This window comes from Vanellus vanellus (genome assembly GCF_965231255.1).
Source record: "Vanellus vanellus genome assembly, chromosome: 9".
Taxonomy (NCBI): Eukaryota; Metazoa; Chordata; class Aves; order Charadriiformes; family Charadriidae; genus Vanellus; species Vanellus vanellus.
The window spans coordinates 14196998-14211909 of NC_138914.1; the positions used below are offsets into that span (position 1 = coordinate 14196998).

The 14912-nt window shown below is 39.4% G+C and overlaps 1 protein-coding gene across 1 annotated transcript; it reads left to right on the top strand.

Annotated features, from left to right (window-relative positions):
* Positions 1-314: 314 nt before the first annotated feature.
* SEC61A1 (SEC61 translocon subunit alpha 1) lies at positions 315-10815 on the top strand. The gene is made up of 11 exons (XM_082487707.1): positions 315-377; positions 1057-1122; positions 1225-1303; positions 1671-1802; positions 2599-2708; positions 2920-3073; positions 4083-4243; positions 4897-5094; positions 5506-5697; positions 7424-7500; positions 8467-10815. The coding sequence occupies exons 3-11, from the start codon at positions 1243-1245 to the stop codon at positions 8651-8653; spliced, it is 1272 nt and encodes a 423-aa protein (XP_082343833.1). The 5' UTR covers positions 315-377; positions 1057-1122; positions 1225-1242; the 3' UTR covers positions 8654-10815.
* Positions 10816-14912: the final 4097 nt, after the last annotated feature.

The following is a 14912-nucleotide window of genomic DNA, read 5'->3' on the forward strand; positions in this document are numbered from 1 at the left end:
GGCAATTGATAAACTCGTGCAAAACAATAGCAATTTTTTTTTGTGTTGTCAACCTACTCAGTAAAATGAGAAAACTCTTGAAGTGTGTTTTTTTCTGTTTCCAGTTCGTATTGTACTTATACAGAGGTTCAGCTAGTAAGGTGTATTTAGAAGAGATAATTTAATTTTTAAAAAACCCCAACAAACCTTTGTTGTTAACTGGTACATATAATATATAAAGTATGTGTCCAAATTCAATTTTACTTGAGCTTTTCCCAGTGTTCTCTGTATCTGTGTGTTCACTTCGTCCTTTAATTAATTTCCTTACAGTAAAATTCCTTGAAGTAATCAAGCCCTTCTGTGTTATCTTGCCTGAAATCCAAAAGCCAGAACGGAAAGTAAGTTAATAACGTTTTTTTCATATGTCTGTATTAGTGTAATATGAAATGTTTACAGCTTAGTTTGCCTTTATGGGATTTGTTTGGGTTTTTTTTCCTGTTGGCAGAATGGCAGTTCTAGGCACAATTGTTTTTAGTGAAGTGCTTGTCTGGTATGTTCTGTGCTGGGGATATGGTTGTAAAAGAATATATTTGCTGGTAAATGCAGTTGTGCAGATATGGTTATGCCATAGCAGTGAGCAATGAGATCTTGAAAGCAGTACGTATTGGAGCGTAAACTAGAGTAGTTTACAATAGCAACTTGAACGTCTTTGCTTCTTATGTTCTAATCTAAGATTATTTACTAAGATAAGCTTCTCTGTATTTTTTTTTTTTCTCAGCAGAAGCTCTTTCTTGTGAAAGTGTAAGATTTATTTCTGTGAAAGTACTAGAATTACCTTCCAGTGGTGTAGGCTTGTTTATTTGGATCAAAGTTTCAGTAAAGCTTTCTCATTTTCCTTGGTGTTATATCATCTAAAAGGTATATTTTCTTTAGGATGTCCTGTACTTTGTCCTTTCACGAGAAAATCAAGTGCACTCTAGCTACTGTGAAAGTTTGGCTAATTGACTAGATCTTGTTATCTTGACAGCTTTATCATGGTTTTTTTTTGTTTGGTTTGTTGTTTTTTTTCCCCTTTAGATTCAGTTTAAGGAAAAGGTACTATGGACAGCTATCACACTCTTCATCTTCTTAGTATGCTGCCAGGTATGTTTCTTTCCCTTGTTTTTGAGGAAGAGCTGAAATGGTTAAAGGATGTTATGAAGTCTCTAATTTAATCCTGTTTTCCTCTGTTGGTTGGAAATTCAGATTCCCTTGTTTGGTATCATGTCATCAGACTCAGCAGATCCTTTCTACTGGATGAGAGTGATTTTGGCATCAAATAGAGGTATGGTCAGTCTTTCAGGAGGGAATTTTTGGTCCAAGGGAACTTGGACCAAAACGTTTTTGGACTTGTTCTTATTTTGTACTCTATGTTAATGTTTTATATAAAGTAAAGCTAAAGCTGTTCCTGACAGCAAAAGTCTTTTTTCTGCGAACATATCTCTTAAGTAATGCAGTACTTCTCAGTAGCTTATCAGACTGACTTTTAACAAGCTTCTGTTACCATTGAAACAATTTACATTTATGGAGATTTGGAGGTTTTTATCTTCTCCATGATGCAAAGGGTGGAAAAACCTAACTTTGAACTTCCAAGGTGCCTGAGTATGGTACACCCCGTTATTTTCTTTCATTGTGCTTTCTGTGTCTGACAGGTACGTTGATGGAACTAGGCATTTCACCTATTGTCACTTCTGGGCTCATCATGCAGCTCTTGGCAGGTGCCAAAATAATTGAAGTTGGTGACACCCCAAAGGACAGAGCTCTCTTCAACGGAGCGCAGAAATGTAAGTAACAGCTGATATTAAAGGCCGATGTTTTATAGTATCTAACCCTAACAGTAGAAAGTATAACCTGACCACGTGATGAATCTTGGAGTCAGATCTATGGGTTTCTGTCATGCTGCGTGTTCATGTTGTGCTGCAGTTTTCTGTATTTCATCAGTCTTTTACTGACTGCTCTCTGGCTTGTTAGCTGTTAAATGTGAGATAGATTTGTAAAGGAAAAGTATCAGCAATTGGCAATGTTGCTGTAATCTCATTGGATAAACTAAGCAATATATAGTCTGTGAGGACCCAGCCTTTAACTGTTGTCAGTGTTAACCTAAAAAAGGTAATATTGATTAAGCTGTTTTAGTTTTTACCTTGCAGTTTCAAGCCTGGTTCTTTCTCAGTAATAAGAGATCTCTGTGCTCACTTGATAAATGGCTTCTAGAAAAATTTGAGTATTCTTTAGCTATTTTGTGCTGTACCACACTGTTTACTGATCTCTTTACCAAAAAAAAAAATCATAAATTACTAAGGTAATATCTTCACACCTCATAGTTTTCAATCCGTAAATCAGTCTTCAGTAACCAAACCCACTGGCTTCTAAGTGTATTTGTTTCTGAAGTGTCTGTGAGTATTTGTATTTTCAGTGCCAGATTTCAGACAACAAGCTTAACTTGCCCTTGAATTTAAACATCCTGTGACTTATGTATTCTTTCCTAACTTTCTCTACAAACAAGTGATTTCTATTTCTCTTAATTGCCCACTGACATAAATCTCCTGAACAAATAAATACTTTTTTTTTTGTATTCTGCAGTGTTTGGAATGATCATTACCATTGGACAGTCTATTGTCTATGTAATGACTGGAATGTATGGAGATCCATCTGAGATGGGTGCTGGTATCTGCTTGCTTATCACAATTCAGGTAATTTTTAGTCCTTTCTACTTATTCTCCCTATGAAATAATCAAAAAAATCAACCATATGGACTGCCTGCCCCACATGCAGAGAAGAAAAGTCAAAGTGTTCCTGCCTCCTCATATATATAGTCTCTCTTTATCTTTTAATAAAAGTTAATTTTTTAGCAAAAAATAACAAGGCATGGGACTAATACTTTATTTCTTTTTTTTACTGCAGCTTTTTGTTGCTGGATTGATAGTTCTGCTGTTGGATGAACTCCTACAGAAAGGATACGGTCTTGGTTCTGGCATCTCTCTCTTCATTGCTACCAATATCTGTGAGACTATTGTGTGGAAGGCATTCAGTCCCACCACAGTGAACACAGGGCGAGGTAATATGGCATAGTCCATTTTCTTCACTTGCATTAGGATTGAATTATTTTATCAAATTAAACTTAAGAAACCAAGCAGCTTCCCACCCATATTCTTTTAAAATTCCAACTCTTTACATTTTTATATAGAACAGTACAGTGATAATTTAAAATATAAAAATGTCAGAAAAGTCTTGTAGGAAAGCCTTAACTTTGTACAAAAAGGCAAAACCTTTTTTTTGCAGTATGTCAATATGTTAACTTAAACGGCAAATGCTGTTGCTAGCATCTTAGCTAGGTAGTAAGTCTTGTTAGTATAGAAAGTGCTCCTATGCAAGGTGCAGGCACAAAGACATTTCTTCTTAATTTTGTGTCTTGCAAGATATTTCCTCAACTTGAATTTCTTACAGTGCCTTCATTAAAACTTGATAATGGTTGACTGCCATTGTATTATGGTTACTGCCCAACTTACTGACAAATATTGTCTGTTTCTTTCTGCTCCTTGCATGTCTTAGTCTTTGCCCCAAAGACCTTAATCTCCAAACCTGAGAGGAAGTGATCTTGTCTGGTGCTGTATAGTAAAAAACATAAGTGAGATTAGCACATTTGCTGTAATACAAACGATAAGTAGTATCTCACCATGAATGTTATTAGAAAGAATGCTGCCTCCCTCATTTCATTTTTTTTTTTTTTCTTTCATCTGTGGGAGGAGGAGGAGAGAGGGACAGAACTTGGTGAATGTTAATGTTTCTAGAGAACAATAAAGATACCCCGTTTGTTTGTTGAGTTGTGATTTAGTTTCTAGGCCACTACAGGGGGATTTGGAAAAAAAAAAAAGTTGGAAATAACGTAGCTGATACGAAGGATGACAGTAGTAAAATTCTGAGAGTGTGCTCAAGGTGAAAAAGACTTGGAGAAATGCCACTCTGAGTCCTGTAGTTCCGAAGTATGCCTAATGAGACAAAGCACTGAAGTTTGGAAATAATCACAGGACACCTAATTTGTTTTTTCTTTTCCTTTCCTTTCCAAGGCATGGAATTTGAGGGAGCTATCATTGCTCTGTTCCATCTTCTGGCTACTCGTACAGACAAAGTCAGAGCTCTTCGTGAGGCCTTTTACCGTCAGAATCTCCCCAACCTTATGAATCTGATTGCCACCATCTTTGTCTTTGCGATTGTAATTTATTTCCAGGTCAGTTGGATTAAAGAGGACTTTAAAACTATTTGTACAGAAGTAGATCTGTAATCTGCTTCCTTCTACAGGAAATTATATTTTCACCTTCGAGTGCCTTCAGAAGACTCATGTTTGTACCTGCAACATCTGTGTGTTCATTTGACGCTAGTGTCTCTTAATCAGTTTCCGTGCTTACTGTAGCCACACGAAGGACTTGACCAACTTTGGTCTCTGAAAAAAACCCCAACAGATGAATGTGTATGTGTAATACCTCCTAACCCAAATGCTAATTGCTTTTTGCCGGAAAATGCTTTGAAGTCTTTAAGCCTGTAAGTCTCTTAACTGTTTGTTGCAGCAAGCTGCTGAAGAATATAGAAAGTTTTAATGTTTCTTTTCCTGGACACTATGTTCAGTCTTCTTGAAACTTCAGATTTCTTCTCATGTCTGTCTTTCATACCTTCTTGTATGTGTCTGTTAGGCAGCCCTACAGCCTTCCAGGCCCCTTGCAGAAGTGTTTGCATGGATAGCCCTCTGGGTAGAGTATGTGTACTTGCACAGAATGATTGCACGTTTTTTCTGTTGCTGTCAAGGCCTTGCACTTGGAATTTGTGACCTATGGTATGTGTTTGTGTCAAGATATAATGGGGGACTTTCTTTTGAAAATTTTTCAGGGCTTCAGAGTGGATCTTCCTATCAAATCTGCTCGCTACCGTGGCCAGTACAACACCTACCCTATCAAGCTGTTCTATACTTCCAACATTCCCATTATTCTTCAGTCTGCCCTGGTGTCAAACTTGTATGTTATCTCCCAGATGCTTTCTGCTCGCTTCAGTGGCAACTTACTGGTTAGCCTGCTGGGCACTTGGTCTGTGAGTATTCCTTCTAATCTTACAGCTTTATAAGAGCACCATTAAAATGCATTTTTTAAGAGATGGCCTCTATTGAGGCCGACTTCTACATGTGGTCATATACACCGAAACTCCTAAACTAGTAATTTGTTTAAATTAATGGTAGGGTATGAGACCTGTTGTGATGAGTGTAAATGTTAGGTCTCCGTTTACCTTTTAACTGGGGCTGCTCTTTGCTGTTCTAAGTATTTTTGCTCTTCCTTATTGTATTCCATTTTCACTTTAGAAACTGCGTGTGATAGTAAAGTTGAATCTTCATGTGATGCTGTAGCAGTAATGATACACAGTGACATGAAGGTGATATAACCCAGGCTTAACTTAATGGCAAAGAAACCGTGAGAAAGTTGGTGACTGCTTGTTTCCTTCTTCTAGGACACGTCATCTGGAGGCCCTGCTCGTGCTTATCCAGTTGGTGGACTTTGTTATTATCTGTCACCTCCAGAGTCCTTTTCTTCAGTGTTAGAAGACCCTGTCCATGCAGTTGTTTATATTGTATTTATGTTGGGCTCCTGTGCTTTCTTCTCCAAGACATGGATTGAAGTCTCTGGCTCCTCTGCCAAAGATGTAAGTCTAAAATGATAAATTATGTAAGCTTACATGATGAAAATGTATGGGATGTTGTAAGAATAAGGCTGACTTTCTTCTGAAATAGCTATTATGCTGCTAATTTGTTGGTAACATTTATCATTTGTATAAACAGTGACTTCGGTTGTGGATCAGAAAGAGCTTTAAGAATTTTTGTCTTTTTTTGTAAGAAGGGAGGATACAGGCAGAATGAGGGTAGTTTTTGCACTGTTTATTGCTTTTCCAAAAACAACAAGACCCGAATAATTGCTTTCATTGACATTAGGACACTTGGAACATGCTATGTAACATCTGATCAGTGTGAGGGGAGGCAAGGTAACATGAAAGGTAGAAACTTGCAGTGCCAAATGACAGATGCACTGTGTGCAAGGCAGTTGCCACTTAAAAACTTGCAGGTAAGACCTGAATACCCATGTCTGGCATTGAGCGTTCTTCATTTCTCTTTGGGGAAGATTAACTACATGTTGTTAATTTTAACTTGAGAGCGCTGATAACAGAATATAGTGCAGTGCATTAATGTACCTGAGCCTAGCTTCTCAAAATTTCCGTTTGCTACAGGATATTTGATATTCAGCAGTTATATCATTCTGAAATTGGAATTAGAAAACAAGATGGAAAATAGTTGTCAGTGTGGTATGTTCGTATTGTGTGGTTTTTGCGTAGGAAATAGAGTCTGGCAGCCATATAGAATGGTTTAATCCATTCTTTAACAAATATGTAATAGTTGCACAGTTACTGTTAACATTGTGAGTGCTCTCGTTTTGGACTTGCATCTAGCTGCTTGTTGTTAGGCATGCAGGGAGGCACTCGCAGCCACTTATAGCCAGACTTTTGTTTCAGTATAAACCAACATACAGCTTTTAACACTTTAATATACTTTCCTGATACTGAAGAAAATTATTTTAGGTTCATGTAAACAAGGTCGAAAATAAAAATTGCTAAATCATTACTTAAATGTTCACAGTATGGTGGAAAACTGGTAACTTAATCATCTGAAAGTGTGTTTTCTCAGTACGTTAGATTCAGTGACAGGCAGCTTTAGAAAGTCCCCTGCTAGACTTTCAGTTCCCCTTGGTTGTTAGTAAAATGTTTGCAGGGCTCTGTTGTAACCCTGTACAATTGCAGAAATCCAGTTTAAGAATAATGTTCCAAGAAGGGATTCTTTCTAAGTCATACTGTTTCTAATATGGCCCCACAAATAAATAGCTAGCTCAACTGGGTGTGGGATACTGAAATGTAGGAGTGGACACTTCATAGGATGGTTGTGCTAACATCTATTAAACCTTAACCAGGAGAAGGGTAGGTGGCAAAACAGGAGTTGAATTATGTGTATGAGAGCTTACCAGTTTCCAAGTTTTCTTTTTTTTCCAAGAGGACTTGGAATTATCCAAAAAGCTTTGTGTAATTGACAGCGTGGAAAAGTGCCTGTGACTACAATCTATCTGAAGTTAAAATACTGGATATTGTACACTCAGATAAATAATAATAATAAAAAAAAAAACACAACCAAAAAACAACCAACCAACACCCCCCCCCCCCCCAAAAAAAAAAAAAAACAAACAAAAAAAAAAAAACCCAACCCCATCCAAACCCAAACCACCACCATTTACTGAAATGTCTTGCTTCTGTTTTTCTGTAGTACTAAGTTCCATGGCCTTGGCAAATGACACTAAACTTACTTGCTCCATTCCTTGATTCAATACAGGTTGCCAAACAATTGAAAGAACAGCAAATGGTAATGCGAGGCCACAGAGAAACTTCAATGGTACATGAACTAAACAGGTGAGCTACACATTTCATAGGCTATTTATGCAAAGTGTTATGGGGAAACACATTGCAAATTTTTCTTTGACTTCCTTTTTCTAGACCCTAGAACACAGATACTCTTTCAGCTTACATGCACGAGACGTAGAATATTGTCTCTCATTAATGACTGGACTTGCACAGTACAGCATATTCTTGCCTTGTAATTAGAGAATGTGTTTAAAATTCTGGAGCTTGTATTTTCCTTTTGTTACGTTTTTCCACTTTTATACTTTTTATAGGGTAGTTAATAATGAGCATTTGAGTGTATTTACTACTTGAAATTGATGCACAAGTATTTTTTTTTTTACTGTAACTTTTAATGTGTTATGTCTTGTGTACTGTTTTTACGCAGACTTTGCTTTTAAGACCAGTAGTTACATAAATCCACTAGATGCAGAGGTGGGCAGGGGTCAGTCTCTCTAGGCTTTCTAATTGCAGCATAGGGCCTATGCAGCCTTTGTGTTACAGAAATTTTATTGTAACTTTTGATTTCAATCATCTGCAAATGACTTGCTCTAGTAGCCATAAACTTAATCTTTGTGCTTAATTGCATTGTAGACTGTAATACTTCCTCTTCTTAGCTTCACATTTTTTTCCCCTCCTGTCCGGTTGTGCTTTTTTTTTTTTTTTACATAGTACACTGGCACTATTGCATGTTCCTTGTCTGGGATTGGTGGACACATGAGAGAAGAGAGTATTCTGCCACTGACTTTTTTCAGTTCATCTAGTTTCATTCTTGTGGTGTTTTTTTTTTCTAACCACCTGGTTAGATTATCTCTCTAGTCTTCTTTAGGTTCTCAGTGGGATTGGTTTCCTGGAAAACAACCTGCCTCTGATGTAGATATTTCCCATAAATCCCATATACCACTAGCCCCAGTATATTTGTAATATCCTGAGCAAACTCTAATGGTACCTTTTCTATTCTCACTTTGTGTTTTACAGGTACATCCCTACAGCTGCCGCATTTGGTGGTCTCTGTATTGGCGCCCTCTCTGTCTTGGCAGATTTCCTTGGGGCCATAGGGTCTGGAACTGGAATTTTGCTCGCTGTCACTATCATTTATCAGTACTTTGAAATTTTTGTAAAGGAACAGAGTGAAGTTGGCAGTATGGGAGCTCTTCTTTTCTAAACCTAGCTTCTCATGGACCCAGGAAAGAGGGGAAGAACATTCTCAAAATATAGCCAGTCAGGTGAAAAGAAGTAACATAAACTTGATAATGTCATTCTATAGGAACACATATTTTAATGTTTCCAAAGCGCATTCCCTTATGTTCAAACTTTTCTAGCATACTGTTTGCATTTTATAAATCGATGAGGAAAAAGGTGCAAAAAAAATTTTTTTAAGAAAATTGTTTTTTAATTATGTGTTAGGATAATCAGTTTTCTGAATTGGATTTAGTTCAATGAATCTCAAAATTTTTTTGAGCCCTTTTCAAATTTAGCATACCTGAACCCTTTACAGGTTTTAGTAAATAATTGTGGGGAGGGTTGAATGTTTGGAAGGGATTTTTTTTCCAGTTAACTTGTTTTTGCAGCTCCTTGGCAGTAGTGGTGAGAAAAATCTCTCCCTCTAATGCTCAAGTTCCATAATTATGGTTGTAAGCACAAACAGTGTTTAATATGTTCAGTTTTGTGTTTGGGTTTTTTTTTCAGTATGGCAGATTTGGAAGGCAGATGTTTCTTTTTACTAAATAATATCTCTAATTCCAAATGTTTTGTCTTGTAATTATTACACTAGACCTTGTCAGGTGTTGAATATTGGCTTGAGACTGTTGTCGAGTTTCTGTTTAAGATAAGAATGTGTTCTTTCGCACCACCCCTCCTCCATAAGCAGAAAACTCAGGTCAATCTAGATTCTGCCAGAGTCTGTGCCTAGGAGTTGCGACTGTGGAACTTGGTCATACTGGCAGCTTTGTAAAACCTTCTAATTTTCATGGCCATTAGTGGGTAGTACTTCTAGTTCTGATGCTAGTGGAAAGAAATGGATGCTATGGCTGCTTAGATGCAAATCTGCTTGTGCTCTTTGCTAAAGCTAAGTTTCTGTCATTGGTAGTAAATTCTGGTCTTGTAGCAATCAGGATGCTATCTGACTAATCATATCTAGTGAATTTTGAGTCTCGTTACCACAAGGGAGTGTGAAAAGAATGTTACTTGTCAGTTTCTGTAGATCTAGATATGAGACCCTTGTCAGATAACTCTCATAGTTGCTTATGTAGAAGGTTTTTCCATCCAATAATGTCATTGACTTGACTGGTGCATAAAAAGTACTTTTTCAGAAGGTGGTGGGACTCCTCCTTTTTTGAGGATCACGCCTTCAAATTGGAGAAGTTACAGTAAAAGGCTTTATTGGACCAGAATAATACTTAATTTTCCATTTTAATTTAGATTGTCAGTACTAATCAGGTGCCTAGGACCAAATGCAAATATTTGTGTACGAGTCTTGTAAATACACTTTTCCTCAATCAGTATTGGACAACGTGGAAATCAGAGTGAGGACTTACAATGTTGGAACGTTTCTCTCCACTGCATCAATGTGCATTCTGTGCATTTTTGCACGTTGGGCTGACTGTATACGAATTGCTGTTTCTGCTTGGAGTGACGGGACTCTGTTACATACCCAAGGAGCACAGATGACACCCAGAAGCCCTTGTTAATGCACTGAGCTCAAATACCAAATGTGTGAGAAATCTGCAAATTTGGAATGAGATACATCTATCGATAAAAGTGAAACTCCTGGGGTGAGGATCACAATTGGGAAAGGAATAAAAGTATTGGGATAAAGTGAAATGCTCATTACCAACCACTCACTATTATTTCACACTACGTTCAACAACTTTTCTGTCTTTCATAAAGTACTAATATGCTACAGCACAATTTTGATGTGAAATAAGGGAAGGTTAAAAAGCGACTTTAAAAGGAGAGGGAGGGAGCGTGGTGTGGTGGTTCTGCTTTGGGGATTTTCTTGTTGTTGTTGGTTTTCCAGGAAGCCCAACACAAATTTTGTTTTGAAATAAAAAGGACTCCACTTTTGGGCACGCAGTTCTGGCTGGGCTGGAGCTGTACTTGTATTTTTGGTCATATCATCTGTTGGAACTGGTTGCAGTTTAGACCATTCAGCATCTAAGCAGCACTCGTTCTATGCATCTGTATTTTTGTTGTCTAGTGCTGGAATCTTTGTCTATTATCAAGCAGCTATGTCCTCAAAGCAGGACCTGCTGATCATACAGTGGATGTTCACAAAAAGAAATAATGCCTAAACAATCTGCTTTATAATGAAATAAAGTACATCTTTGGAGCTAATGCTTGGCGTTCTGTGCTTTGAATACTGTTAAAATTCTACCACTTGTAGAATAACGTTACCTGCCTAAGAGACTGTGAGAGTGATCCCTCTCGAAACAGCTGTTTAGAGTGTCAGTGTAAAATAGAGACAAATTATTTGCTCCAAGGTTCTCTCAACAATAGGTTGCCAAAATAACAGAATCTTAACCATTCCTCTGGGCTTTCCTGTTCCAGAAGTGTTGCAATTCAAGAGGCTCTGTACAAGTAAATAGTGGGAGAGTGAGGAAAAGATGCATCAGTTTAACAAAAACTGTTTCCGTATGGAATACAGTGCCAATCTTTTTGTAGCATGATAGCAGTAACGGTATTAATTGAAACAACTAAACTCAAAGCTGATGATATTCCCAATGTTGTTTTGCCCTCTGAGGTTTTTAAACTTCACTTGGAATAAGGAAAAATTTTATCTTCCTTCTGAACAGAAATATACTTAAAAGCAAATTTATTTAAAATACTGGTACTGGCTGCAACAAGTTTGGCCAAGATTTTGGTCGTGTATGAAGTCATTTTAAACAGCTTGATTTCTCCCTTGCTGTTTTATTTCTCCCTGGGAAACTTACATTAATAGTAACTGTGGTTGTTGTAGGAATAGTATGTCATCACACATACGATCACAGAAGTAACTGGAGTCACTGTAGATGTGATGAGTTACCCGCAAGACAGCGAGGTGAAACACCAACACTGAGGCAAAGTTTGACATCCTCTTTCTGCTGGTAGTATTTTGAGTGCAAAATTGTTTGTGTAGCCTTTTCTTCTGCACTGTAGATTTCATGTGAAAGATTGTGCCGTAGCACTTAAGTGTGGGATGTTTGATTTTTGTCTCTGTCACCATTATTCAGGAAGCCTTAAAAGTCATCTCATTTATTCTAGTTCACTTATTCCCAGAGTGTATCTTCACGTAATTTTGAGAGGGCAAACATAGGGACTTTTTTTTCCTAATTTGTTGAACATTTTGGTTTGTTGTTGGGGGTTTTTTTGTTTAAAAAAATATCCTTTTGGCTGCAACTATAAAGGTTGTTGCTTTACTCTGTGAAACGTTCAATGGCCGTGCTCCCTTGATTACTTCTGGGGATAACCCTGTCCCTGTACTGTAAACAGATTGTGATTTCTGAAATAGATTTCTCCACCAGCTTTCAGTAAAGGAGGAAGCCGAGGCACCTGGTAACTGCTTTTCCTAATTGTTCTTTCTTGCAGCAAGGAATAATAAGCTTTAGATGGCCTTCAGTTTTATCACAGCTTTGGGGAGCTTCGCACAGGTTTTTGTAAGCTGTTGTTTGCTCGCCTGTGTGGTGTGACACAGCTGACAGGTCCTCGGTCAGCCCTCGCTGCCCGGAATACTAAAACTGTTTCCTGATGTACCGCTGTCTGCTGAATGAGCGTCCCAGTCTTTCCCGCAGCCGGTGCACATCTTCCCGAATCCGTGATGGCTGCAGAGTGTTCTCGCCGGTGAAGAAGAGCGCTTTTGGAACAAGTGTGCAGGGGAGGGAGACCGATGACATTTCTGAAACCCTATTTCACTTGCTCCCGGCCTGCCGTCTCCCTTCCTCTCGCTGCTCCCTCTGCCAGCTTTTGGGACACGAAACCCCAGCCTTTGCCGGCTTCCTGCTGAAGAAGGTCACTGTTTGAACTGCGGCCAGCGGCACTGCTGGCCCCCTCCCAGCTGTACGGGGAGATGTGCAGGTGTTCAAACAATGCCTGCTTGTTCAGGGGTGTTTGGGGGCCGTGAAACACGGGCCCCTCCAGCTTTGCCAAACCCTCCCGAAGGAGGGAGGCTGGCACGCCGGAGGCGAGCGTTTGCCCACCTGGTGGCAATGTTACACTGCGATTCAAGGCACCAGGTTCTGCAAGTTGGAAGGCAGCAGTGAAATGCATATTAAATCTGTTCCAAATGTGTGTTCTTTCTTTTCCGTTGCTGCGATGCTGGCACGTGTCGTACCATGTAAAAAGTTGGGAACAGCGTTTGCTGATATTTATTTGTATTTCCTAGAATTGGGCTTGAGGTGGTTTTAAGCCGAAATGCTGAAAATGATCATCATCTCCTTTTAGAGAGAATATAATATTGTCTGATATTTTTCAAGCCCGGTAGGTGTGAAGGGGCAGTTGCTGTTACAGCCGCTTGGTCTGCTGACTATTGCTACACAAGTTAAGCCTAGACTGAGACAGGATTGGAAAGAAGATGAAAAAAGAAGCATTTAAAACCAAAATCAATATTCTAAGCTGGGGACCTAATTAGTCAGCTAGACTTTGAGCTGCTGTTTTATAATATGCTACTGGATGGATCTGCTAAAACCGAAACTCTTCCGTGGGCCAGGTTCTAGCAATCCTTTGGCTATGGCTGATGCGATGCTCGCCAAGCTGGCAGCACTTGGCAGAAAGGAAATACCCCGACAATTGGCACCTCCTTTGGCAGTTGTGTCGGAGGGGCCGGAGACTGAATGAGCACAGACATGACATCCTTTGTCATGGCAGAGTGGGCTGTCAAGGTCAGAGGTGGGAGGCCTGCTCTGCGATATTTCTTGCTGGAGAACAGGAGGACCGGGGCCAGTCAATTTTCCAGCAATATGAATACCTGAGAGCTTAAAATAGACTGAACCAATAAAACAGAAGAGCAGTTAGCATATAAATTTTTTAGAAGCTGTTTCAGACATTTTTGTATTGCTTTGGAGAAAATCAGGATACATGGCACACGCATAATCCCAGATTCCCCTTCTTACATGTTAAGGCTATTGGATATTTGGATGGTTCCAAAAACGGTGTGAGTGCTGTTGGGGGAATACTCGCTATCTGAAATCTGAGATGAGTATTATCCGCTTTAATCTTCAGCGTATCTTCAGCTGTTTGATGTTCTGACAGCTCTGATGTGTCTTTTCATATATCTGTGGTGTGAAGCTTTATAAAAGAAAAAGGCAGCCCCAGACATTCAGGAGCAGGAAGCAGCGAGCAGAACATTTTGCATGATTAACTTCACTATGTAAGTGTGAATTTTATTTTTGTTTAAATAGCATTATCTTTTGGCAAGGCAAGAGCAAGGAATTGTTGCTGCTGCTGGGTCCCCAAGGGCTGCAGAACTGGGCCTCATGCGCCTAGAGCGAGAGCTCGCTGTGACCACAAGTGTGGTCATTTACACAATGATTTGGGCTTGCAGAGCTCAGCTGCAGAGAGTTACTGGTGAGAAGCCACGGCTCCGTGAAGGAATTGTGGGAAGGGGTAATGCAGGAGCCAAGGCAGCGGGGAGATGTGTCCTCGTGAAGCCGGGATGTGGTGGTGTGAAGGTGCATCTAAGAGTGTTCTTGTGCGCCAGGATTTTGATGACTGCTGACAACAAATGGTGAGTGTGTTGTGCTGATGGGGATGGGGATGGTGATTAAAATGGCAAAGGGGTAGCTGCCTACTAGGTCCTCCCAGAAAGAGAAAGCCTGGAATATCTGTGTGCTATAGAAACTGATGGTTTGTTTAACTGTGGTGCCCCAGTCTGACCTGCTGCTCCCTTCCCACTACACAAACTTTTCTTCGTATTCTGCGCGTGTAGAAATTTGTAAGATAGGGAAGTGTGTGAAAGAATTAATTTACTTACTTCAGGCGTTTGAGGATGGAGCTTGAACTGGTGATCTTTAAGTTATGGGAAAAGCATTTTCTTTAACCTGGCCCCTCTTGCTTGGAGTAACACTTGAAAGGAGGAGAGATTTACAGGGTGGGGTGTTAACTTCTTTAGGTAGGTAGAAAAAAGCTGCCTCTTATCTCAGTGCCCTCCGTTCCTTAAGCATTACGGGCTAGTGGAAGCGAGCCAACGTTTAGGGTAAGGCTTATCTAATTTAATGATGGGACACAGTAACACAAGCCGGGGGGTCTAACACAACTTTCTGCAGTTGAGGTGCATTGTTGTGACTCTTATTTAAACACTTGTATCTACCTCTTTGTAGCGGATACCTGGAAGCTCTCAGGATCCTTTAAACTGGAATGGTGACAGGGCTATCTCATGTGTGAAAAGAGAAGAGCCCTAGTTGTAGAGCAAAGGAACTAGAAGGGTTTCCATTTTTATGAAGTGGATTCTC

Coding starts and splice junctions, on each gene's coding strand:
- SEC61A1 (XM_082487707.1), top strand. CDS start 1,243: ATGTCATCAGACTCAGCAGATCCTTTCTACTGGATGAGAGTGATTTTG. Junction 1,304..1,670: donor GATTTTGGCATCAAATAGAG/GTATGGTCAGTC, acceptor TGTGTCTGACAG/GTACGTTGATGGAACTAGGC. Junction 7,501..8,466: donor ATGGTACATGAACTAAACAG/GTGAGCTACACA, acceptor TGTGTTTTACAG/GTACATCCCTACAGCTGCCG.